The sequence below is a fragment of the Vulpes lagopus genome, chromosome 10, assembly GCF_018345385.1.
Source record: "Vulpes lagopus strain Blue_001 chromosome 10, ASM1834538v1, whole genome shotgun sequence".
NCBI classification, from domain to species: Eukaryota; Metazoa; Chordata; class Mammalia; order Carnivora; family Canidae; genus Vulpes; species Vulpes lagopus.
In genome coordinates this window covers 94,083,832-94,111,026 of record NC_054833.1, presented here as the reverse complement: position 1 = coordinate 94,111,026, position 27,195 = coordinate 94,083,832, and the positions used below count along the sequence as shown (strand labels likewise).

General features: G+C 49.1%; 1 protein-coding gene across 1 annotated transcript; it reads right to left on the bottom strand.

Moving 5' to 3' along the window:
* Nucleotides 1–1,211: 1,211 nt before the first annotated feature.
* ZDHHC7 (zinc finger DHHC-type palmitoyltransferase 7) lies at nt 1,212–26,799 on the bottom strand. The gene is made up of 8 exons (XM_041770373.1): nt 26,545–26,799; nt 14,418–14,503; nt 10,965–11,296; nt 5,831–5,955; nt 5,327–5,423; nt 4,770–4,851; nt 3,894–4,024; nt 1,212–3,224 (listed from the first exon to the last, which is right to left on the bottom strand). The coding sequence occupies exons 3-8, from the start codon at nt 11,277–11,279 to the stop codon at nt 3,048–3,050; spliced, it is 927 nt and encodes a 308-aa protein (XP_041626307.1). The 5' UTR covers nt 11,280–11,296; nt 14,418–14,503; nt 26,545–26,799; the 3' UTR covers nt 1,212–3,047.
* Nucleotides 26,800–27,195: the final 396 nt, after the last annotated feature.

Genomic DNA, 27,195 nt, shown 5'->3' with positions numbered 1-27,195 from the left:
CAGGCCAGGAATCCTGGGAACCCACGTGTTCCCAGGACTGCAGAAGTGTCGTGCACAGAATTCACTGGTCTTTTCCATCAGGCCTGGCAGCTGAGCTGGGTTTCCTTTTACAAAAGCAAAACCAGCCACAGATCTACATCAACTTATCTTCCCTTTGTGTCTTCAAGTTGTCTTTGCTTCAGCACTCAGTTGGATAAGAAGCAATGCGGTTTGAAATCTGGTCCCCAGTCAGCACTGTACATAGCTTACCCTTTCACCAAGGGCACCCGAATGCTACTTTGGAACCACCGTGGGTTTTATGAGCACGTCGCTCTTCACATGCTTTTTCTGGGCCGCCCAGCAGGATGCTTTTCTCTGCTTAAGCAGCCAAACCAAGTTCACATATACTAGAAGATAGGATTTAGCCTCCTTCGTATCTGGGTAAGACTTTCATTATCCATTTCAACACAAATGTCATACTTCTATGTAAGGAATCTACCCTAACACCCCAGTAGGAGGAATATAGGGAATATGGCAGCAAAATCCTGCACAAACACAAGCCGGAGGGCTGCCGCTGGCCTGGCAGCCAGACTCAGGGCTGCATCTCCGGGTTCCAGGATCTTTGTGCTCTGGCACGTCTGAAATGCCAGCAGGCGCCTCGGGGAACAGTGTGTGGAATCCATGTGGGTGTGCCCGGAGCTGCTCGTCCCCCTGGCTTGGCCGTGGGGGCACTGGCACAGTCACCCTCTTCACAGACCTGTGGCTCCTTCAAGCACAAATATTAGAGTTGCTGAATGAAGTGGTGGGTGCCTGAGACTCTAGGTCCAAGAGAGATTTTTATAAACTTTTTATTTCAAAGTGCACTTAAAAAAATTACAGGAATGCTTTGAATAAAGTTGGACAACACACACCGACTTCGAGTAGATATAAACGTGGGAGATGGTCCGAGAAGGCAGCGCTCAGTGGCCAGCACCACTAAGATACTGGAGCATCTCAGGGCTACGTCCACAGGGCAGGAGGGGCGGCGGTAGCCAGACCTGGTGCTGACAGGCAGGCAAGAGCCAACCACCCAAAGCATGCTGATGGTCCCTGAGGACCTGGGCCACTTACCCCACTGTTTGGGGCCGGTCAGTGGTGACTTTATTTCCCGTAAACGTGACGCCAAAGAGGCAAAAGTCAAGGACGCTTGATTTGCACACACTTGCTAAGTCTCACAGGGTTCAACCACTTCAACCATTTTTTTTTTTTTATTGATAAACAGGTATACATTATTAAAAGCCTCACACTGAAGCCGAACACACGTCCACCCCAGACAACAGATGTGCAAATGAGTATGCAACACGACCTCTGGACACTCGTCGTGTCTGGCCCCCCTTGGGCCTGTCCCTCTGGTGGTGACACGGCCCCCCTTCCATGGCTCACACGTGTGTGCAGAGACTCGGTCCATTTCCGAGACATCCCACAGCTCTGCTCGCCGGGCAGCAGCTGTGTCTCAAGTAGGTCCCCCTGTGGATCTGCATCAGCAGTGGCAGAAGCCCTGATTAGGACAGGATATGGATTAATTAAAAACAGAAACAAAATGGTTCACAGATGAACGGAATGGCGTCAAAGCCAGGAAGGAAACACCAACTCTTCTCAGTGCGCAGGCAGGCTGGAAGGAGAGCCTCGGACTCTGTCACGGATCGCTTCCTCAGGAGTTCCACAGAACAGGTAGGGGCCGGGAAAGTTTAAGGCGAGTCCCCAGGAGGGGAGCTGTTTGCTTTCTGAGATCATTTTAAGCTCTGCACCGGACATCTTGTTTTATCACTTGTGACGTGGGGAGAGAAACAAACATAAAGGATACAAAAAATAAAGCTGTTGCCATCCTGAATACTCTCTGCAAGTGAGTAAGGCTCAGAGTCCAGGGGCTCTGCCTTGGGGTCCCCTCACGTTCTCAGCGATGCCCAGAGGCCGACATCTGTCTCTCTCTGCAAGTGGCTGTGGCCTGGCCCTCCCTCCCTCCACACCCACCACCACCACCAAGCTGCACAAAGTATGAGGCCACCGTGAGCCTTCGCTGTTCTCTCACTGAAGTGCCGTCTCTACAGTGCTGATTTGGCTGAACAAAAAAATGCCAGTTCCAAGGCCCTCACATGCTCAAGATCTTTAAAATAAAGTTATAATAGGAGGGCAACGAAGGACCACACAGGAGTGATTGTTCTTTGGATCAAGATATTCTCCAAAATGCAATACATTCATAGTAAACCCCACGGGACGAGGGTCCCATGGCAGCTCTCCCCTCTTCCCTGAAACGTTGGTTTCTAAAAAACAGCTCGTTGGCTACACGCAACTATCACCTGTTACGTCACCTAAACACTGCCTAAGCGCGCACACACACACACACACGCACACGCACGCACACATACACGCATAGACATACACACAGAGACACACACACACACACGCAGACTTGCTGAAAGGGTCAAAGCACGCCTCTTCCAGGGCAGTAGGAGTGTACCTAAAGCCACCTTCACTGTTCAGTGCACAGACCTTTTGCAAATTCAGTGCAAAGTGTCAGAGCTAATTGAGACCAAAATGTTTTTCTATGTAAACGCCTCTTCTTGATCAAGGGAGTGTACTAATGAACCCCAGGGTCAACAGGAACGCCCTGAAACCATTGGCTGGACAATTCTTATTCACTGGATTTTTCTTTTTCTTCATGATTGAAAAAAAGCAGCTTAGTACACAGGATTTTAATAACCCATGTAATATCCCACACAACTTTAGAAAATGCAAAGTGTCCTTAACAAAAATCTTAACTGTGCAGGAAGATAATGACATTTGGCTTCTTTATGTGGCCACATACCTCTCGTTAGTTGTACAGGCGAAAACTGGCCAGAGCATCATCCTGTCACTGGTTTGGAAAATCTGCAATCTGTGACTATAAATATATAAAACTCTGCTTGCTGCAAGCAACTGGTCTGTATATGTTCCGTCTGCCCTATTGGTCACAGGTGAGCTGCTGATACCCTTTCAGACCCAAAATAAATAACTTAAAGTCTGTTGACAAGTCCCGGCATGAGGAGGCCTCAGACAGAAAACTCTGGGCCTCCTTTCTTGGGTCTGGTCTGCAGCTGCCCAAACCGGAAGCCAACAAAAGGGTTCATCCAGAGGAGTGAGGGGGGCCCCCCAAAGACAGACCGCATCCCCTCCCATCGCAGCCTCCGCTCCCACGTTGGCTTCTCACTCTTCAGCCTCTCGATCTCCTGGAAGCAGAAAGGAACGCATATGGGCAGCAGCCCCAGTTAGAACCCCCAACACACGCAGGTTAGGCCTCAGGATCATACTGGAGGTACCACCACCAAAGTTGGGAATCCGGTTTCATTTGACAGCCAGATGCTCAGGTGACATGTGGGCCCTCAGTGGTCAGCAAAGCAGACTCTCCTTGCTGTGCCAGCCCCAAGGCCCCCCGAGGACATGCAGGATGCAGGCTGCAGCCAGCAGCTAGCAGCACACAGCCCAGGCAGCCCCAGGAATGGCAGGAAGGAGCCAGTCCTCTGGGTCAGGCCCTCACCCTTTTGTTCATTTGTTACAAGTATTTATCAGGTGCACAATTCTAGACCTATAGTTCAAAGGCATGAAGGCAATCCATTTGCTGCACCTCACCTAGCTGCTCTGGTGGGGCTGGGTCTCCCAGAAACTGGGGAATTTGCCTGGCTTTATCTGCCTGGATCTATTGACTCTCATATCAAAGTGATCCCTGAATCTGCATCTCGCATAAAGATAGGAATGACAAACAGAGAGAACCCTCCGAGACCTAACCAAGACTGCCCTATCAATCTCCTGAGTTAATATACCCACGCCTATGGGGGCCCCAGGACCACCCACTTACTGAAGCCAAAAGTTAAGCAAGTGCACCAGAGAAGGAAGCGTACCGTTTCATCGTTGCATATGGAGTGGATCTGAGTGCCAAACATAACTGCAGTGAAAGTGAAAAACAGAAGGCTCTCAAGGCACAGGAAGATCAACAGGATTACAGTCACGGGAGGGGAGAAGTCACTGCATTCTGCGAACAAGAGAACGCAGGCTGTGAGTGGGCACCAGAGCAGGACAAAGCACAGGATGGTGCGGCATTCAGCTCAGAAGAATCCTCGTGGTACCAGCCCTGGAGCCAGCCTCAGCGTACTTGTGCTGGCTTGTAAATGAACAATGAACACATTCATTGTTCACCGTGGGGTGGAGGCAGTCACCCCACCCGGGTGCAAATCCACTCCCCCATCTCTTGGTCAGCAGTTTCCATAGCACCTGAGGTTTCTGTGAAAGCTGTACCTGTGTGTTGAACCATGCACTGGCCTTCAAGGGAAGCTAGGAGAGGACATCCCCCTTGCTCGGCCACTGCCCACAGGACCCTGGGAGGTACGTCTGGCCCATCCCCAGTCCTGTCCCGGGAGGAGCAGCTGGGGCCCACCACACTGCACCTGCCACGGTTCACTCCAATCCAGTAACACAAGGACCACACTGAACAATTCCCAGCTAGCTAACCAGAAGACAAATGTGATGTTTGGTGGAAGGAGACGAACTTCCAGGTAGTCCTGAACTCTGAGGAACTGCTTAGCAGGAACTGTTACGTGATGAAGGAAGGGGTACGTATATGTGGCTTCGACACACTAGCCAAACAGTGGACCTGAAACCCATATTCTTCACTAAAGGGATTTAGGAATTGACTGGAAAATCGGTTCATTCAGCTCTTCCCATCCTTCCCATTCATCCCAGCATGAATTTGTGGGAAGGGGACACACAATGTGACTCACCAGTCCACTGCCCTCGGACACAGGAAACGAACTGGAGTCCACAGAGGATCAGAGCATGGACTGAGGACAGAGCTATGTACATCTGGAACAAGAGAGAAGCTGTCAGCAATTGGGGAGCAATCGCATATTTCTAGGAGCAAAGGCCACGTTCACATGTTTACTTTACCATTTCATTTATCAGCAAATTACTGGGGGGAGGAATCCATCAGGACAGCTGACAGCTGCCACTCGAGACCATCCTACACTAAGGAGCACAATCTCACAGAAAACGCAGCAGGGAAGGGAGTCCTAACACATTTCAACAAGACCCTATTAGCAACTGTGACTCAAAGTATCTGAGGGAGAACGAGATGCATAAAACACCTCAAATAGTCACATAAGCAACATACATTTCTTGCTTCCTGCCAAGGACCGCACAGAATAATAATTTCAATCTCAGAGAAAAGGTTGGAGAGAGAGAGAGTTCTGATGCTAGAATAAATTCACTTGCTCCAGGCATTTTATAGTTAAAGAATTTAAAACTCAATATAAGTCACCATACAACTACTTTTACTCACAGTGAAGAGCACAAAAAATCTCTGATTCTTTTCTCCTACACAATTGTTCACCCACGGGCAGTGATGATCCATTTTCCGAATACATCTTTTGCAAATACTGCAAAGGAGAAACTTGTTTTTTAGTATTCGATGCTATGAAATACACAACCCCAAGTCACACATCCATACACAGAATTCAGTGCTGGCAAGAGGCCTCAAGAAGGGGTTCCTATCCTAGGGAGGGGGCTGTGTACCTGCAGCGGTGGGCACCAGGCTGCCCTAGGGAGGCGGCTGTGTACCTGGAATGGGGGGCACTAGGCTGCCCTACGGAGGAAACTGTATACCTGCAGCGGGGGGCAACAGGGCTCCTCTAGGGAGGGGACTGTGTACCTACAGTGGGGGGGCACCAGACTGCCCTAGGGAGGGAACTGTGTACCTAAGTGGGGGGCACCAGGCTGCCCTAGGGAGGGAACTGTGTACCTACAGTGGGGGGCACCAGGCTGCTCTAGGGAGGGGGCTGTGTACCTGCAGTGGTGGGCACGCTCAGGCTTGATACAGCAGCACTTTGGGCACTTGTAGATGACTTCTCCAGGCTTCAGCTGCAAACTCTCCATGTACTCTTTAGTAGCATTCCCTTTGGGTACCGCCCCCTGCAGTTTAGTAAGAATGTGTGTTGGTTGGAAAGAAAGATTAAAAAAAAAAAAAAAATCAATAAACCAGGATCAATCTTAGATTTTATACACCATAAAATAACTTGTAATGCTGTTGCTGCCACTTAAAGTACATTAATATGAAAAAAAGGAGTGCCTGGGTGGCTCAGCTAGTGAAGTGTCTGTCTCTTCATCTCAGCTCAGGGCTTGATCTCGGTGTCATTAGTTCAAGCCCCACACTGGGTTCTATGCTGGGCATGGACCCTACTTAAAAACCAAAAATGAAAAACAAATATCTAACTCGAGCAGGATTAGAAGTTTTACTTTCCATGAAAAATAGCACATGTATTCAAACGAACTCAAAATACATTTTTATCTTTCATAAACTGGCAAGTCACCTGAGTTCTTTCTAGCTTCATGCAGGACACACCACAGGCGAGGTTTGTTTGTCGAGCCACTCCAACTCAAGGGCAGCTGATTGTCCCTGCAGGGTGCCAATGTGTTCTGTGGATACCACTCCCCTGTCACCCCATTCTAGGGCAGGGCTTTGTGATAAATGTGGGCCACATAGCTTTCCTATCAGCTACAGAAGATCAACACTGAACCAAATGATAACATGAAGGACTTTATCTCATGTTTGCAAAGTTGTGCTATACATCTTCGTCTGCTGTCCTCATCAAGAGCACTCGTGCACACATACCTGGACAGCATGGCCCTGAGCCCCTGACATGATACGGTTGGGTGGTGGGGCGACCCCGGGAGTAGCAGTGTCAGGGGTGGCAACAGTGCATTTGTTGGTGCCCTCCATGCTGGCCCAGGTGAAGAAATATGTGTTCAGGTAACGCCCACTGATGGCAGGAGTCGTTCAGAGAGCCGTCCGTGCAGAAGCCAGGGGCAGGCAAGGCCTGCACAGCAGGCAAGGAGGGCCTTGTTCTTTGGGCAGTGGAACTACTCAGTGAACACATCTGTGGGATGTGACTCCAGGAGTCATGGCGGGATGCACTGGGAAAGATGACCCAGTAGAGTGGAGTTTCTAAACATGATAACGTGGGAATAAGGTCTCCTCTCCCGTTGGCTAACACCATGGAGCCTGCGCTTCGAACAGAAATGCACATGGGGAAGAGCAGCCCAGAGCTGCAAAGGGCATGCAAGCCTGAGGAGACCCAAGGTGGGAACGAACAGTGGTGGGGACAGCGAAGGACTCCTCAAAGCCCAGATGCCCAGGCTGGCATGAGGGCCAGAGATCTGAACCTGTTGGTTGAGGGCCAATATCCATGCCCGGCAAAGCTCAGCAGCAAGTGTGCTGGGCCTGGAGACTGAGGAGTCTCCAAGGCCCCTGGCAAATCAGACCTAAAGCCCCGTGAACCAGCAGGAGGCCAGGCCTCCACCAGGCACCCAGCGACGTGAGGACAGGAGGGGCTGCTTCCAGCCCACCCCGCCACCACAGTGTACTTCCCTCCACCATCCTAGCATGGCGAAGCTGTTCCGCTCAAGATCCTAGCGTTTCCTAACACTCCAGTCATCTCCTTGAAAAGTTAAGGGTTTAAAATGTTTGGGCTTTGAAAATTTAAACCAGAATGTTAGGTAAAGCATTTTACTTAATTTACATACTACATTTGAAGTCTTTAATCAAGTTTCTTCCTCCACTGATCCAGGAGTCTTTTTTTTTTTTTTTTGATCCAGGAGTCTTAAAGATATAATGGTTTTATAAGTCCTGTAATGTTGTATACACTCCTGGTGGGAGTTCAATGTTACGTGTTTCCATAACAGGAGGAAACGGACCAGATTTCAAAACTCCTTGCACCTTAATTTTTATGAGACACAAATGTTCTCTTCTTCCACCGTAAAAAAAATGTGATCAGCTACAATAACCTTCTAGAAAGCAGGACAGCCCAACATCTGTACTCGCTCCTTCAGAAATGTGGATTTGGCACTTAATGGTTCCAATTAGATCTGTCCTGTGGGGCCACTCTTCCTTACTGCGGGCAGGGAGAGATGGACACCTGAAGGACAGAGGAAACTCCAGGAGCCAGTCCTCCTCTTCCATTGGTCTGCCCTGACAACAACCTCCACAGCCCAATCTCACAGTCTGTCAGGGGCCGAGTGCATTCTTGCCCTTGTGCTCCTCGGGCTCCACAGTTTTATTTACACTGACTCCAGTGGTGTTTGTAGCTTGCCAGTAGTCCTAATATGTGGCACAGCTGAAACACTGACATCAAATGGACAAGGGACTGAAATGGGACAATTCTCCAAAGAAGACACACAAATGGCCAATAAGCTCATGAAAAGATGTTCAACATCATTAGTCATTAGGGAAACGCAAATCAAAACCACAGTGAGGTACCACTTCATGCCCATCAGAGTTGCAATTGTCTGAAAGATGAACAATGGCATGAGGATGTGGACAAGTTATATCCCTCACATGCTGCTAGTGGGAACATATTTTCTGCCATGGAAAATAGTTTGGAAGTTCTTCCAACAGTTAAACAGAGTTACCACGTAATCCAGCAATTCCACTCCTAAGTATCTACCCAAGGGAAATGACACATACACCTACAAAAAGCACTTACACATGAATGTTCATGGCAGCATTATCTGTAACAGCCATAAAGTGGAAGCAACCCAAATATCCATCCACGGATAACAAAAACCTATAAACAAAATGTGGCATATCCGTACAATGGAACATCATTTTGCCATGAAAAGGAACAAAGTTCTGATAAGTGCTACAACATGGATGAACCCTGAAAACCTCATGCTGAGTTTAAGAAACCAGATATAAAAAGCCCCATCTGATATGATTCCATGTAGACGAACTATCCAGAACAGAAACATCCATAGACAGAAGGTGGGATGGCGGTTGTCAAGGGCTGGGGGAAGAGGGGACTGGGCAGTGATGGCTAAGGGGTGCAGGGCTTCCTTCCCAGCTGATGAAAATGTCCTAAAATTGACAGTGGTGGAGGATACACAACCCTGAATACATAAAATCCACGTAACTGTACACTTTAAAAACATAAGTTCGTGGTGTATCAATTATATTTGAATTCAAACACTGATATCCAAGACCCCAAACTCCTCCTCCACCTTGGAACTCCCTCCCTCCTGACATTTTGTCCAGCATTCTCTTTAGTGACCCAGCAAGGAGAATGAATGTGCCCAGAAGGACAGGTGCAGTGCCATGCACGTACCTTCTCCCCATCACCTCTTGGGGCTTCCTCTAAATGCTGAGACCTTTCCTCGCAGGAGGAGGGGGGCTGGGATAGGAGTTGAACTGCAGGGGTTAGGAGAAGGGTTTCACTCCCAGGGGGAGGCTCTGCTGCATAAAAGGAAATGGGGAGAAAGCCCCTGAAGAGTCTTTGAGGGGAGATCCGATTGGGCTATGGTCAGAGATTCCACAATCTTTGTGCAGCAAGGCTCCAAAGCCAGGGGGCAGACCTTGCATCTGACAGGCAGACCTGTCCCACAGTGCTGCTCCCAGCTGCCCACCGGCCGGGTCTACAATACTGTCCTCTGCCCAAGACCCCCACCAGGCAAGGGACAGGGTGAACAGTGTAGGAAAAGCCCCTGGGATATGAACTCAGCAAAAGTCAAATAAATGTGCATATAAACCACATTTTATAGACCACCGTTTTAGTGCTGTGGAAAGAAGCTTTCTTCAAATGACACTCCACAGGGACGACTAGCACCTGGCAGTGCATGCTTGTCCCATGGCTCGGACAGTGGGAACCTCTCCCCTGGGCGGGCGGCTGCCCACCCACTCAGCAGCCCTCGGCATCTCCTCCAGGCTCTGGGGCAAGCCTGGAATCTGCAATCTGGATCTGGAAGGGAATCCTGGTTGAGCTGTAAGGGTCTGCACCACTTCACCTACCCACAGGAGGTCTCGAATAAAGAACCTCAGATAAAGAACCTTAAACCCAACATAGAGGTTCTAAATCCAGTGGCCTTCAAGACATCAGGGACCTAGGGCAGTTCACTGTGTTTGGTCTGGGCCCTTGTTATTCTCAGGGAAACTGCTCCCCAAAGGAGCCCAATACACGGCCTCTGTTTTGTCGACAACACACCTGAGTCAGCTCTTTTCCTGTGCGTGGAGCCTGCCCTCTGCAGTACAGTCCCAACCCACCCCTGCTGGAGCCAGTACAGTCATCAGGGAGCTCTTCCTCTGCTGCTGCACCAGCCGGACCTTGACCCTCTAGCAGCTAGAAGGAGGTATTGGCCTCAGACTTTAGCTGATACAGAACAATTAGATAACTGTAAACCGAAAGAACTTAGAGATAATATCTAAGATTTAACCCAAAAAAGTTAAAGTAGTTGTTAACAGTCAAAAGACAACTGAAAAGATTAGCTGAGTGGTGAAATCTAGAACCCAGATCTCTTAGCCCTCAGTCTGTTCTTTAAAGAAACACAGTATTTAAACCAGGAGGGATTTTAGAAATCTAGTTACACTCTTTCCATTTGCACAAACCACCCCTTTTCCGTTCCTGCACTGTGACATCATTTGTGTTTGAGCGATGTTTATTCTCCAGTTAAGATGTGAAAAATGCGGGGCACCTGGCTGGCTCAGTCAGTTACACGTCTGACTCTTGGTTTGGGTCAGCTCCTGAGCTTAGGGTCATGAGACTGAGCCCTGCTCAGGCTTCACACTCAGCAGGGAGTCTGCTTGAGACTTTCTCCCTCTGCTTCTCCCCCCACCCGCCCACCGTGTGTGCATGGGTCCGCGTGTGTGCGCTTTCTCTCTCATAAATAAATAAATCTTAAAAAAAAAAAAAAAAGTGAAAAATGTGGGCTGCTTGGCTGGCTCAGTCAATGGAGCAATGATTCAATCTTGGGGTCAGAGTTTGAGCTGCATATTGGGCATAGAAATTACTTTAAATAAATAAATAAACTTAAAAAAAAAAAGACATGAAAAATGCCCCAAGCCTGTACCCAGGAATTAATAAGGAGCAGGAGGCCCTTCGCCAGAGTCTATGGTGCCACACAAGAGGGGATACAGGGCAAGAGTGAGTACTCACAGGGTCGGTGAGCATGGTTCTCAGGTGGGACGATAGGGCCAGCACCGCCAGGCAGTTAAAAAGGACTCCGTTGACCACAGAGTACCAGAAGTCTTTGGAAGGCAGCAGCATGACGAACGTCACCACAAAGTCCGCATAGACGACCAGGAGCCACGTCATGACAGCGCAGATCATGCCGCAGCCATCGCGGATGAACCAGACCCTATCTGCCATGTCAGCCTCCGAGGACGAGGAGGACGAAGAGTCGTAACTGTCATTTTCAGCCAGGAGAGGATGATGTTCGACATCCCGCAGCCGGTGTCCTGATGACGGCATGATTTCCTCGGCACACCCTAGAGAGGAAATGGACAGAGCTGATGAGGCTCGGGGGGTCACACACGCTTGCTCATGTGCCACCTAAAATATGATGAGTTCCTCTGCGCTTGGCTGTCCCATGAAGACTGTCTAAACACACAGCAGAAAAGAATACATCAATTAGATCAGAACTTTAAAATCTTCCACCTTGGTGTCTAGTTGACAGCCTAGAACACAACCAGCCCCACCGTGTGGGTGATACCTAGACACATGCATGCTGCCACCTAGAGCCAGCCACAGAGGAGCAAAGCAGTGGAAGGAACAGGTCAGATACAGGTTGCCATCCTCACCACCAAGCCTGCGCTGCCACATGTGTGCAGAGCCCCGCCCCCCAAGCCCCACACCATCCTCCGCTGGCACGTGGACCCAGAGCTCCAAGAACCTGCCCGTGTCCCCCCCCTCACCCCCCGTGCCCAGGCTATAGCGCCAAGGCCAGGGCCGAGGCTTGTGATGCGCTTGCCCTGGACTCTGCACGGTTTCTGGAATGCCGTTCTCTCTGCTTTCACCTCTCAGAAGTTTTCTTCACTTGCTAATCCATTCGTTCAGGCCTCCTTGCGAGACCTTTCCCATATTTCCTACAGCATCCGATATCTAGAGCACTCGGGGACTGAAGGAACTCACAAGAAACTCTTCCTGGACCGGTTTTGACTGCTGCTTTCATGCATGCCCTTCTGTCACCAGCGTGCGACCTTAAAGTAGCTGGATACTCGTGATAAACACATAGAGAGGGGTCCGTTCACCTGGCTTTCAGGGGTTCATACCAGGGACAGAGGAACACCAACAGCATTGATCAAATGGCCCGGGTGGTTCCTCGGCACCAGAGCTTAGACAAGCGCCCTGGGGCTGCCACCAGCCTGCCACCACACTGTCTCTGTGGCCTGGGCGCAGCTTCTTTTCCCTCACACACCAGCGGAGCAGTGATGACAACAATGGCGCGCGAGCCTGCTGACAGAGGTCACATGGCCAAACCACCGCAGAATTCCCCCTCGATGCACAGATATTCACCAGGAGACACCTGAAATAGTTTCCCCGCTGTCAGTAATGGAACCCTGCTCTTAGGTCTGACAAAAATAGCCTGAAGGTTTTTTAAGTGAAACAGAAGAAGAGAAAAGAGAAAAGCCACACAGACAGGTCACAGCCAGCCATCTGGCCGCACCTGCTGCCTCCTCGGCCAGCACTGCCACCGCGCCATTGTCCTCCCTGCCACGGAAACCCTACGTGCCCCCTAACGCCTGAACTTCCTCCCTCCCCAGCCAGCCATCCTGAAAGGTTTTTCTTCCTCTGAGGAATCTTTCGAACACCAGACACGACTCCCTGAAGAGGACGGTGGACACTGGTTCTGCCCACACTGTCGGCCCAGCCCCATCCTGTCAGGGGCCGAGACAGTGACTGGAAGTCTCTTCCTTCCCTGGAACTCCCAGGCCCTGCTCATCAGTGCTGCCTGCCGTGTACAGACCCCCTTGTACCTCAAGAGAGTCCTCCGTGTCTCAACTCCTGACTCACAAGGAGGCTCTGGTCTTCTGTCCCCCCACCCCCATCCCTGTTGGTATGTGCACACTGCTGGGCCCCAGCAAGTGTGTGTTTATCATCAGGCAGACCCAACACCAAGAAGCTGGTCCCCTTCTCAGGTTCAAGTCGTTTCCTGGTGATTTCCACAGGAGAGTTTCAGTGAATCCTAACTACACATCATCGAGCACGTAAGCTGAAGAATCCCTCAATCAGAATTCGTTTTGCTTTATGGCTACTCAAGTGGGACAGTGCCCCTGACGAGTGGGCGCCTGCTTGCTGAGCAGTAAGACAAGACACCACAGGCTAGCTTTGTGCCAGAGCATGTCTATGCAGTCTAAGTTCCATCCAGAAAGCACGCACAGTGAACAAACACCGAACCAGTTCAGCCCAGCCTTCCTGAGGGAGACAGTGGTGAGAACTCCCCCAGAGAGCGGGGTGCAGCCCTGCAGTGGCCCGCCCCTACCGGGCTGCAGATGGCAGGTCTATTCCTGAGGGAAGAGAAGCCACGAAGACACCAACCCTGGGCATGGTAGGAGATTCCCAGACCAGCTGACGAGGATGTCGATGCATAATGTTTGTGTGCGTGACAGCCAAATTTATAAAATCCACCAGAAGGCACAGGGAAAATAATCTGATACCTGAAAGTCCCTTTATTTTCAGAAACATAATCAATGAACACAGCAGGGTACGGTGGCTAAGTTCAGCTGTCTGGAGTCCACCCCGGGCATTCTGCTGAGTCACCGTGCGTATCTCGCGAACATGGCAGGAAGGGCGGGGAGGAAGTGAAGCTGCAGCCCCTTCACAGAGAACCAGTTTGCGAATGAGCAGGCGGCATGGGCGCTTGCAATGTGCTACTAAGGGTAGCAGTCGCTGGGGTAAGAGTGCGTCTGCACACTCAGTGCGCACTGCCGTCGAGCCCCTTCTCCCCAGCACCGTTTCTTTCTTTTTTTTTTTAAAAGATTTTATTTATTTATTCATGAGAGACACATAGAAAGAGAGAGGCAGAGACACAAGCAGAGGGAGAAGCAGGCTCCATGCATGGAGCCTGACGTGGGACTCGATTCTGGGTCTCCAGGATCACACCCCGGGCTGCAGGCGGCGCTAAACCGCTGTGCCACCGGGGCTGCCCCCCAACACCACTTCTGAGAGGAAATCCAGAGGCACCACACAGCAACCCACAGGCAAGCAGATGGCATGTCGGCACATTCTGACTTTAATGGCTGGTTTAATGGGATTCCATCTACACTCCCAAACCTAAGCTTAGTTTATGCTCACGTTTGAGAAAGCCCTGTTTCCCAGAACATGGCAAGCGGCACAGGAGAGCTTCATGACTTAGGGGGACGACCATCTGTCTGTCCACTGTCACTCGGCACTCACCTAATCTTCTACTACCTGCTGATAACTTATAACTTCACGGAATCCCCTACCAGAGGCACGTCTACCTTCAGGACAGGTAGTGAGCAAATCAAGGTCAGCAGGTAAGAAGACTGACCTTCTGTATCTCCCATGCTGCCCTTTCAAGGAACATAGTTGGTGTCCGAGGCAGAAAGGAAGCGGTGACGAGGCACCTCCACAGAGTCACTCCCTTACCTCACAAACGATCTCTAAACATTACTTGAACATCTTGCGCCTTTTCTTCAGGATCTTAAGGTGCATAGTGTCCTATGTGACAGGATCTGAAAGATAACAAGATCCAATTAGAAAAGTGACTTATTTTGTGACAAAAGTATGTAACATTTCGTAGGATAGGATTAATTTGGGGAGATATATAACCAACATAACATTTTACATGGGAAGTTGTTATTCAGAACTACCCTTAACTAGGAAGGAAATCATCACTCCGTGTTTTCATGACGAGTAAACTATGAAATTATTGCCAATCCTGAAAATGAAGTAATATACTTTACATCTGTTCATTTCACCCTCCTGCTATCTGAGCCCTGGCATTAAATACAAGTCTAGAAGCCAAAATCTCTTGGAAAGATTCCCCAGGGACCATCCACACCAAACCAGACTAGCCTGTATTTCAAAAGTCAACAAGTGTTTTAGCAGCCACAGCAAGACTTCCAGAGAAAACAGGAGAGGTGAGAGGTGCTGGACGGGGCACCTTCGCCAGCTATGGGAGGGAGCAAGTCACAGAAAGGTCAGCAGACACCTGAGGGAGGCCATATACTGAAGGAAGAAAGTCCCAGTTCTCACTTCCCTGCTGGCTCCCGTTCACTGGCAGGTGAGTGACCAAATGTGGCCTCTCCAGAAGCACTTATCTGGCCTGAAGAGAAAAGGCCTAAGATGGGGGGTGGGGACCTCCCAAATAACTAGTCTTTATTTTCAGCACAAATCTTTTCATGAGTTTTCTTAAGCTGTCCATTGATGTCTAGTCTCACTGAAATACAACTGACATGCACCATTGTGTGTGTCCAAGGTATACAGTAGAATGCTCTGACGGACATATAGGTCAGACTTTTGGAAGAAAGCTAAGTGAGGTCTCATGAGAGACAGAGCCCCAGAAAGGGGAAAAAGGAATTCAGAACAGGCAAAATGCAGAGTGAAACCTTAAGAAATAAGACATCCTATCTGTGCAACAAAAGAGGAACATTCTAAGAACTTCCTAGTTACTTAAAAATTAAAATGACAGAATTTTAAAATTTCAGAAAAATACAGGATTAGATGAGAGAGTGAGGAACTTTCCCATAAGAATTAAGTGACAAAGAGAGAGACCTTGGGAGAGAGCCCAAGATAAAACCAGCTGGCCCAGCATCTCAGCAGCAGGCCTTCCTGCTGAGTCTCGCTTCCCTCCTGGCCACTGGCTCCACGTTTCTGTCCACTCTGTCTTTACGCTGCTGCTTTCCAACAGATTCTTTCTCTGTTAAGGCAAACCCTTTGTTAGTGTCTATGTTCTGAAACCAAGACCCTTGACGAGGGCAGCAGGAGGCTGGTATGGGAGAAGGGAAGAGGGCCGGGGTCAGGGGGTCGCCAGGGAGCTTGCCCTAGGCTCTGCCACCAGCCGGACTCTCCAGAGCAGAGCGGAGGCTGCTCACTGTCCGGTCTCAAGTTTGCTGTGCTTCCGCAGGGGCCAGCTTTGACACCTCCTCTGCCCACCATCTGCGACAAGATTCACCAGGAGCTGCTTCTCCCCTAGCACAGACCCCATAACCACCCTTCCACCATCACCCGAGAGCCAGTGTTCCCTAGCACCTTCCAGCTCTGAGCTTCTGAACTTCAGAGGAACAAACATGGACATGACTCCCAAGCTGCCTGAAACTAATAGAGGTGGCTTTTTTTTTTTTTTTTAAGGTTTTATTTATTTGAGAGAAAGAGAGCAGGCGAGTGCAGGAGCAGGAGGAGGGGCAGAAGGAGAGGGAGGCTCCCAGATTACCTGACTGAACCACCCAGGTGCTCCCAGAGGTGACTTTTTAAACACAGTATTTACATATAGTAACTTTGTTCATGGAATATCTATGCAATAGCCAACAGCTTTAAATACCTAATAATATTTTGAACTGTTTCCAAATAAGCTTATGTTTAACAATGTTTTAAAATAAAACTGGCTTTGTAAAATACAAGACTGCTCATCACAGACCTCAGGTTTATAGAAGAATCTCTACAACGAGACCAAATCCCAATTACTTTTATACATTTTAAAAAGTAACCAATACAGCAACCACTTTGAAAAGTGGCCTGGCACCTTCTCAAAGTTGAATACCTACCCTATGAGTCAACAACTCCACTTGTACGTATCTACCCAGAAGAAATTAATAAAAACACCAAACATGTAAAAAACTGTCCACAGTAACTTTATTCACAATACTCCCAAACTAGAGACAACCCAAGCATCCACTGCCAGGACATGCACAAATAAACTATGGCATACTCATACAAGGGCACACTTCTCAGCAAAAAAAAAGGGAAAAAATTAATGAGATGTGTAATCTCACAGATATGTCACAAAAATATGATACCATCTCTATGGCACCTGAAACCAGGCAAGAGTAGTTTATTCTGAAAGAAATCAAGACAGGGGTTTCAGCACATGAAGCATAAGTGAGAAGAGCCCAAGGTAACTTTCTGAGGTGATCAAATGCCCTACATCCTGATAGGGCCATCAGGGCCCTTGGCACACATATGCGTCAAAACCAAAGTCAACGAACTATTTAAAAAAAACCCAATCAACACTACATTTAAAATTGTATATTTCACTGTACGTTAATTACACATCAATAAAAAAAAAAATGAACAGAAGAATAATAACCAGCACAGGTATAGGTGCCAGGTGAGAAAAGTGAAACAGAAGCCAAATGCTAGCCAGACGCTTCCCCCTCAGAAACGGTGCTCAGGGCGGTGACGTGTCTTACTTCTGTCTGTATCTTCAGACAAGATTCTTAACTTCTTCCCTCACTTTCTCCTTGGCTGTAAACAGAAAATGGATTTGCAAATACAAACTGAAAACAAATAAGCAAAGATATCAGTAGTTTTTGGTGATCGGTCACTCTAAAAAAAGAATCAAGAGGGGCACCTGACTGGCTCAGTCAGTTCAACATGGAACTTGTGATCTCAGGGTTGTGAGTTTGAGCTCCAGGCTAGGTGTAGAGATTACTTAAAAATAAAATATTAAACAACAACAAAAAAAGAATCAAGATACAATTATTTTCACTACTCCAATAAAAAAAGAATGCCTACCCTAGAGTCTGATATTCATGTTTATATAAAAATGCTGTTTAAACTCATTACGGCTTTACTATTCATACACCCACTGATGACCTATAAAAAGCAAGAATAAGCGACTCTGCTTCAGGCACAGAAGCAGCATATGAAGCAAACACAAGCCATGAGAGATCTACTTAATTCAAACAAGGAGAGGGGGTACCTCCAAGCACGATCCTCTCTATACCAGGCCCCAGACAGGAGCTTTAGCCCACAGGAGCTCACAAACCAGCAGAGGTGGGAATCAGGCCAGTAAATAATGTGCTAAGTGTTATCCCCAAATTAGGAGTGAAGTGTAATGAGGGAGAAAGAGGACAACAGCTAATTCTGTCTGGAGGAGCCAGAGAAAGCATCAATAAAGAAGCCAGCATGGTGGGCCCTGGGAGCAGGCAAGGTTACAGACAGGAGGAGAGAACAGTATGAGGCAGCCCACGTGGGAGCAGGAACAGGAGGGCTAAGGGGCCTCAAGCTCAGGGCAAAGGAGGATGGGGAAGGACTGGAGGGGAAGGGCAGACTGGGGCACTCACAAAGTGCTCAAAATGCCCAGCTGGGGAGTCTGGAATTCCGCAATTGTTCTGCTTGGTATAGGAGACACCAGAACTTTGGTAAATAGAGGTTTCAAAAAATAACGGGTGAGACCAAGGATGGAAGGAGGAAGCCAGGCAACTAGGAAGCCATTGCCACCTCCCAGAAGAGAGAAGGCACAGCCAGGGCCGAGAGAGGGGTGGGGGCCTGCAGGGGATGGACAGCCAGTCACCAGTCACAGGAAGAAAAAGCACAGCAAGGGCCAAGGGTAAGGCCTCGTGGGGGCACAGAGAGGGAAGTGAAAGGGACCCGGAGTGTGTCAGCCCCACCTACTTCTCCTGGAACAAGGGAGCCACAAGACTGGGGGAGAGACTCCAGCACAGAAGGACAGGCAAGGTTGAAACAGACCTGACCACACCTGGGGCCACAGAAGTGTGGGCTGGAGCTCTGAAAGGTGTCCAAAGAGCCAGCAAGGGAGCCACAGGGGCCTGAGAGCAGGAAGGCTGGAGCAGTCAGCCACACCAAAGCAGGTGCCAGGAGAGGCTCATCAGGGACCTTCCTTAGCAGGTTTGGGCAAGGGCCACGAGCTGGGAAGACCAGGTGGTGAGAAAATGAAAAGAAACACCCTAAGTCCTGGACACATGCAGCTAGAAGGAAAAGTGGAGGGAATTTTGCTTCTTAGCTTCCACTCTCATGTATTATTTCATGGGATGCTTCAACAGTGATCCTGAATAACATGTTTCCAAACACCTGGAAATCCATGGATAACTTTTGACTCCCCCTAAATTTAACTCCTAATAGCCTGCTGTTCACCTGAAGCCTTATGGTAACATAAACCACCAATGAATACAATTTTTGTATATATTCTCATGACAAAGTAAGCAACAGGAATGAAAGTGTTAAGAAAATCTTAAGATGAAACACATTGACAGTACCGTACTATATTTATTAAAACAAATTCAAGTATGAGTAGCTGCACAGTCACACCCATGTTGTTCAAGGATCACCGTACTTGGGTCTCCCCGTTTGCACATTTGCCACCCTGGACCCACTGGGTTAAAGTCCCCTCCCCTCCCGAGTCCCTGGGGCTCCACACAAATCCCACCATACCTCATCTTGGTCTGACCATGGCTAGCTTTTAAAAGCTGAGGACAGCCCCAAAAGTGATGTAATGGAAAGAGAATGAAGAATATATGTAAAGTTAAGCCAATTAAGCCAGTGGTCTAAGAAAACATAAGTTAAGATGCCTCGCCACACTTGCTCCTGTTTTGTTTTTTTTTAATCCTGTACTTACTTGAACTTTTCCTGCAACTACAAAGATAATTTAAGCTCACTGCAGTTTTCTGTTTTTAAAGAACGAGAGTCCAAGTGTGCAGATGCAGGAAGGAGGATGAGCCTTCTTCCTGAGACAGAGGAAGCAGCAGTGGGGTGGGAGAGGGGGGGTCTACATTTGAACCATGGAGACGCACTGAAGCTAAAGCCATCCACACTCCATAACACCATCCACACTCCATAACACCGTTTTCTGAGCAAGGGGTAGGGAGTGGGTTGGGGCCATTCCAAGTGCAGGAAGCACGGGGGATTGGAGCAGGGAGGCTGCGGGGAGGACAGCCAAGGAAGCAGTAGGCCCATGCAGCACGGCAGACCCCAGTTTCTAACAATGTGATGGGAGTGGCTTGCCCTGCTATCCAGAAGCCTGGCTCGCCACCCAAAGGCTTAACGAGGTTAGGGAGTAGCCAAGATGATATGAGAGAAAACCAGGGTATCAAAAGCAAGTCCTGAGCTGAAATGATTCACGGTGGAGTACAGGGTGAAGGGGAGAAGCCTGACAAGCCAGGTGACCGGAAAGTCCAAGGTGACCGGAAAGTCCAAGGAACTGGAAGTCCTAGTGAGACCAGGAACCCGGTGTGGAGGAAGTGACAAAGTAGCCAGATCAGCCAAAGCAGAGCAGCTTTAAGAACTCAACAGCATTAAGAGGCACCACTCAGGGTAACAGGTAAGACTGTGCATGTGACAGAACAGACAGGCCTTGACCTGGAAGGGGAGGGAAGGAGAAGGTCTGGCACGCCTGCCCAGGGGCATCAACTTTCAGGCTCCAGGCTAAGTGAGTGCCCCAATGGGAAGACTGCAGACAGTGGAGTCCTAGCTGAACTTGCTGGAAGAATGGAGCATTCAGATATCTGCTACAGTGTATTTATGGCAATTATGTTCTCAAATGTTCTTTCCATCAATTTGCAGTCATGAAAGATTTAGCTTGTGCTTTCAAATCCTACCAATAATGTATGCCATATGAAACCACTATCTTCTCTAATTATTACATCTACAGAACAGAATATTAACCTTTCAAGAAAAAAACCAACAGAATATTAAATTAAATCCAAGTCTCAATAACATGCTGGCACATTACCCATACTGTGAATGGTAAACTTAAGGTTTATAGAAAAGTTTTCCACACTAAGATATAGAACCTCTAGAACAGGCCTTGGACGCTGCAGATCAAAGGATGGTGAAAGGAGGAACGTATGCACGAGGGGCCATGTGACTCGGAAAGGAGTCGATCTCATGAATGGGGGGAGCAGTGCTAGGTCTTCCTTCTTTCCCACTGGCCACACTTTGGTCTCTTACTGGGTCCTCCTCTTTGTAAACACTTATGTGTTGGCAGTGGCCAGGCTCAGCCCTGGGTTTCCCCTTTATCTACATGCTCTCTCTCTCAATGATTTTATAGGTTCTCAGGTCCATGGAGGCTGCTAAAAACACATATATCCAGGAAGTTCCCAAACTAACCATGTGTCACTGAGTATATCCAGCTGGCTCAACAACCCCCTCTGCCCACCAAACCCTTACAACCTTCACAGCTCCATGGGGCACCTCCAACTAGTTGTTAGGGTCAAAACACAGGAGTCACCCTTCATTGAATTCTTTCCCCACCTTCCCACATTGAACCCTTCAGCAAGTTCTGTGAGTGCTACCTCCAAAACCAACCCCAATCTGACTTGGTTTCTGCTCTCACTGCTTCCCTCACCTCATAATCCACCCCCATTCAGCCTTGAGTAAGTTTTCACAGATAATAGGTCACATTCTCCCCTTACTTAAAACCACCACTTAAAGCCACTGAGTGCCTCTGCAGTTGGAATAAAATCCAAAGGCCTCCCTGTGGAGGCCCTACCCAACCCAGAGTGTGTTGACCTCACTTCTTACCCTCCCCACCTCACTGGCTATCTCCTTACTGTCTCATCACCTCCACACAGTGTTCCCTGCAATGTCCCGGCATACTCCCAGGACACTCCACACCCATCTGTGGAATGAATGCAAGAATTGGGGAGTGTGCCTGAGAAAGCCCACAGGAACATGACAGGGATTGAGTGGGATCTGGCACGGGAGGTGAAGTCAGAAGTCTGGGAGCCTTGGGGAAAAGCAATTGGGGAGAAATATGGAAAGGATAAGGGGAGAGAGGGAGAAGGGGAAGAAAAACTCACTTTCAAAGGTTTTCTGGGGGAGTCTCCATTTTGGGGGTGTCACCCTGAGTGTGCAGGCTTGATGAGGTGGTCTCAAGGGCACACTCACCCATATGCCAGATGCACGCTCACCATTATTCCTGTACTAGAGCTACAGCCTAATTCTGAAAGTCAAACGAAGCAGCTCTTTTAAAAACCCCAAGAAGGTATATGAACCCTGAGGAATTCTAAATCCAGAAGTAAAAAGAACACCACAGTTCCAAATCTCTCTAGGTGTCCTGTCCCAGGGAATAGCTGAACCTCAATCAGGTGGGTGAATCTCAGCCTCTTTCCAGAAGTTCCTAAATATGGCTTCCTTGTTTAAAATGAAATGAACTTTTATAACATTGGACTCAACCCAATCTGAAACACTATGAACACCTGACATGTACTAATATAGCGAGCTGACAGGTGCAAATTAATGACCATGTAAGACATTATAAAGGGAAAAGAAAAGAATGGCCAATTACTACCCATCTCCTAGGCGCCTGGAGCTTTATACACATCATTACATTGAAGCTGGCTACTATCCTAAAAGCAAGGCGCTAGTACCAGCTTGTTTTAGAGAGGAGTAGATAAAACCTTAGAGCTATAGTAACTTGCCCAAGCCCACAGCCAATAAAGGGTGGAAGAGGACTGACTTGACTCCAAACCCCATGTCCTTCCACTAAAATACACTGCCTCCTAGAGCAGTTGGTTTTAGAAAATGCATTCTGTAATGAATAAATTGAATTAAGGAATATGGAACTCTGAGAATTCAAAACATTTCAACAAAGAAATGATATTGTAAAAGCCTGTCTCGAGAGACAATGGAATCTTCTCTATCCTGACAGGTCCCTGCTTATGAAGTGCTGCAAATAAAATGCACCCTCTCCAAAGCACCAGCTAACCAGGGGGCTAGTGCTGAGTGCACTCCTCATGCAACCAGGATTAAGTACCTTTTACCCTCTAAACACACAGCCCCTCACCCCTTCCTACATGCTCTTGAGGATACCCCTTGCTTAGAGCTCTGCCCCTTCCCTTCTCACCTTTCCCACAACCAAGTTTAGGCCCCCTCATCTCTGGTGGGTACCTCTGCAGAACCCTAATCTCAAAGCATCCAGGTCCAACAACACTCTGTGTAGCCGTAGGAGTTACAGCCAAAATCAGTGTGAGTCACAAAGGCAGTCTGGTCCCAAATCTATAAGCCCTGTCCGTGGCATTCAAGGCCTCACGGCATCTGGTTCCCCTACTTTGTTGGGCTCAGTGCTTGCACTTTCTTCCACACGGTGCTCATGCTGATCCCCTCGCCATGCCCTTTCACCTCTTGGTGCTAGGCTCCTGCTCTTCCACTCCACATAGATGACTCTCACCCTCTGCCCAAATTATTCATTATCAAGCACTTACCAAGCCCCCACTACGTAGAAGCCACTGTAGGAAAACATAAGTGTCTTAAAAACTGTAAGATGCTATACCAATACATAGCATTATCTTGGGCCCATATGGGTCCGGATTTTATGAGACAATTGGGTCCTTTTTTAAAAAAAAGAAAAAGGTTTTTATTTGGGGCACCTTGGATAGCTCAGTGGTTGAGCATCTGTCTTTGGCTCAGGTTGTGATCCCAGGGTCCTGGGATTGAGTTCCACATCAGGCTCCCCGCAGGGAACCTGCTTGTCCCTCTGCCTATGTCTCTACCTCTCTCTGTGTGTCTCTCATGAATAAATAAATGAAATCCTCTAAAAAAAAAAAAAAAAAAAAGATTTGAGAGAGAGAGAGAGAACACGAGTTAAAGGAGGTGAAGAGGGAAAGGGAGTGAGAATCTTGAGCAGACTCCCCCAGAGCTCAGAGGCTGATGTAGGGCTGAATCCCAAGACCCTGATATCATGACCTGAGCCAAAACCGAGTCAGACACTTAACAGACTAAACCACCCAGTAGCAGTACTGTGAGCAATGATTAGCAAGACAAGAACATGTTTGTAGACAGAAGCAAAGAAGTTAGTGAATGGGAAGAAATAATCAGAGAGGCAAAAGTGAGAGGAAATGCCTAAACGCTGGGCAGGGCAGGGCAAAGAAGACACAGAGTTCACGGGAAGATGGGATTCCCTCTTCCTCAGAAGCAGAGGAAAGAAAAAGACTGATTGATACTGAGAGAGAATTTTAGTTAGAAAAGACTCAAGGTTGAGAGAACTCTCCCATTGGCCTCCGTGGCCTCCATGTTCTAGAAGGTAGTCATTCGTCAGGGGTAAAACAAAGGAGTGTATTTTTGAAGTAGAAAGGGACCATGAAAGAAGGAAGGACGTGTGCAATAAAAAATATAGCCTTGCTCAAAAGGAAGTTTGACCTTTGGCCTTGGCTGACAATCTGATTCAGGGTGGGAGCTGGCCACACCAGAAAGAGCAACAATGTGACTCAGAGTGTGGCTTTGGGTCACACAGTATCACCACAATCAATCAATGAATCAATTACACTTCCAAAACAGAACCCCAGGAACGACTCTGAACACCGAGGCTCAGATGAGTTAACCTGGTTAGCCACACGCCATGTGCATTGTGCCCTATCAATGTTAGGAATGTAACGTTATGAATCCACAGAGAGAGGTCAACAGAAGCTTCACTTTCGCTCCTTCCTCAGACTCTGTGTTAGAAGCCTCTTCACTTGGCTGATTTTAATCTTTATCCTTTACCTGTAATAAACCACAACTGTGAGCAGAACAGCAGTCAGTCAGTTCTGTGACCTTCTAAATAATAATCAAACCTCAGGGTGGTTTTGAGAACCCTGAAAATTGCAGCTGATGACAGAAGTGAGAGTAGTCCTGCATGATTGTTCCCTCTAGGGAGCTGTCACGCTGGTCTAAACACTTCTCAGATGTTACCCCTGAAGGGTCACACAGCAAGTTGTCAATATGGACCCTGGACCCTGGCTTTGGGGCCAAAAGGGAGTGAGATAAGTGTTTAGACTTTATATTCTGCTCTAGTGTTTGGCTTCTTTTTATACAAAATAAGCTCTATTGTTCATAAAATAGTTAAATATTAAATACAAAAATTAAACTTTATTTTTAAGAAACAATCCCAAAAAGCTGCTTTAAGAAAACTATCTTGTAGGATGCCCAACATGGAGTGGAGCATGGCAGCTCTCAAATCATCAGGAAAACTACTTCTCAATTCATCCCAAACATTAAGTTCACATGTAAACTTATTTCTAGTTCCATTTTTCTAATTACCGAAAACTGTATTACTTATACCACTAAAGAGGCCCAAGCGAGCAGGTAACAGTTTCAGTAGGCATGTACCAGCCTACTCCGTACTTCTGCCTGAATCAAAACTGTTCTTACATGAAGTTCCTTTTAGTACACCCTCTCGCTGAGAGAGCCATTCTGTTCATACTAATGCTTGTCCTTTCTAGAAGAGGATTTCTGCTTTTCCAGCGGACTGATTAGCACAGCTGTAATCTGAGGCAGGATCTGAGCCATTAATAGCAGAATACTTCACACGCTTTATCCCCTTTGCTTTGAGCTAAAATATCTACATAAAAAGTTCCCACGGTCGTTTAAAGAATTCTTTAGGAAACTACCTTTCATATAGTCTTGTTCTCCACCCTTTCTCAACTCAAAAAATCAACGTGAACCCACCAGTCTGACTCCCCAAATTACACAACCCAAATAACTTCAATAACTCAAACTCTTCTAATTTTCCAGAATGTTTAAGCAATGCAATTTAATACTTCATTCCATCCCACTTTTTTTTTTTTTTTCAAATATCCCAAGAGCCTTTCATGGTAACCAAGTTCTGACTCCCTGACAAGCAAATTTTGACAAGATGACTTTTTTTTTTAAAGGGGGCTTTTAGGTAAGTACAAATTGTTAAATAATGCCAAAAAGATTGAACTCACCATCTGTGCGGTGAAGAGTTTAGGGGAGAAATAATGATTTCTAGACCATCTGAGACAGGAAGAGTAAAATAAATATATATGTGCAGTGAGTACATGGGCTTCACAGACTCACTGCGCAAATGGTCAGTAGAGAAAGCTACAAGGCAGCTACCTCAACAGTTCTTACACTCCTATTTAACTACCATTATAAACTTTTTTATTGTTGTCATTGTTGTTTGTTTAGGTTTTATCTATTTATTTGATAGAGACAGCACACAAGCAGGAGTGGCAACCAGAGAAAAGAGGGGAAAGCAGGATCCCTGCTGAGCAGGGAGCCCAACGCAGGTGGATCCCAGGGCCCCGGGGGGCATGACCTGAGCTGAGCCAAGGCAGACACTTAACCCACTGAGCCACCCAGGCGCCCCATAAACTGGCTGTTTATGAGCTAATAAAGTTTGTCCATCGCAGCAAAGAGACTTGGTTCCAGCAGCAATGACTCCTCGGGAGAGATGAACCTTGACAGCAGCAGGAAGAGGTGCAGACGTTGCCCCGAAGGCTGACCTGATTGTCCCAGATGCCCTGTCGGGCAACAACCGCCGCCCCCCCCCCCCCGCCCCAAACACCCTAACACCGCTGACGGAGAAAGTGAAAATAACCAGGCAGATGGGCCAAGAATACGAGAATGAAGAAAACTTTAAGAGGAAGGGAAGGAGCCACAGGCGATGCTCAAGAACGCCCCTCGTAAACCGCGCCTATAAATCGCCCTTACAGCCCACGGGGGTGCCGGCACGCTCTCCTTCGGGCCTGACAGCAACCCCGTTACCAGTCACCGGAGGGGAGACCGCGGCTCGGAGAGAGGGTGTCATGCCCAAGGTCAGGCAAGACCCGGGTCTGCAACTCGGGCGGGATCCCGAGATCCCCGAAGGCGGGGCGGGAGGCACCAGGAAGGGAAGCCAGGCGCGGGCACAGGGCGGCAGAGGTGCCCCCAGGAGCCCGGGAAGGTCGCAGGGGCGCGGCGGGCGGGGGCGACGGCGCAGGGCGGCCCGGGGCCCCGCGCGGCCGGGAGTCGGGGGCGAGAGCAGCCCGCCCGCCCCGCCCGGCCCCCGCCCCCGGCCAGCCCGCCCCGGCCCGGCCCGCCCCGCCGCACTCACCCGAGGCCCGGGCGGGGTCGCCCGGCGCTGCGGCTCCTCCCGGCCTGCGGCGGCGGCGACTGCAGAGGCCGAGGCAGGGACGCATCATGCGGCCGCGCTCATGGCCGGGCCGGAGCGGGCCCCGCGGCTCGGTTCGGGGGGTCCCGCCGGGCCGGTGGGAGGGAGGCGGCCGCCAGGCGCACACACGAGGGCGCGGAGCCCAGCCTGGCGAGCCGGGCGGCGCGACCCCCGGAAGTGAACCTCCCGGAGGTCAGCGGCGCCGCGCTTGCGCAGTTCCGGCCGCGCCGCCGCCGGCCGCGGAGGGGGCGCCCGCGGAGCCGGGAGAGGCCTGCGCAGCCAGGGTCCTTGCGGAGCCGAGTCTCACAGGCTGCTACTTCCTGGTCAGAGGCAGCGCTTAGTCAAAAGCTCCTGCCGCCAAAATAAAGGGGTCCGTCCGCCCTGGAGTCTGGAGGAGAAAGGACGGGGGCTACGGGGTGCCGCGTGGGCCAAGCCGCGCCGCCCGCCGCCCGCCGCCCGCCGCCCGCCGCCCGCCTCCTGCCGTCGCCGCGAGCGCACCTGCCCCGGAGCCCGCGGCCGCGTCTCCCCGCCAGCTCGGGGTGTGGCTCGGCCATGTGCGGAGCCAGAGCTCGGAAATGGGGAACTGGGGGAGCA

Coding starts and splice junctions, on each gene's coding strand:
- ZDHHC7 (XM_041770373.1), bottom strand. CDS start 11,279: ATGCCGTCATCAGGACACCGGCTGCGGGATGTCGAACATCATCCTCTC. Junction 5,424..5,830: donor GAGCGTGCCCACCACTGCAG/GTACACAGCCCC, acceptor TCTCCTTTGCAG/TATTTGCAAAAGATGTATTC. Junction 3,225..3,893: donor CCATATGCAACGATGAAACG/GTACGCTTCCTT, acceptor TTCTGCTTCCAG/GAGATCGAGAGGCTGAAGAG.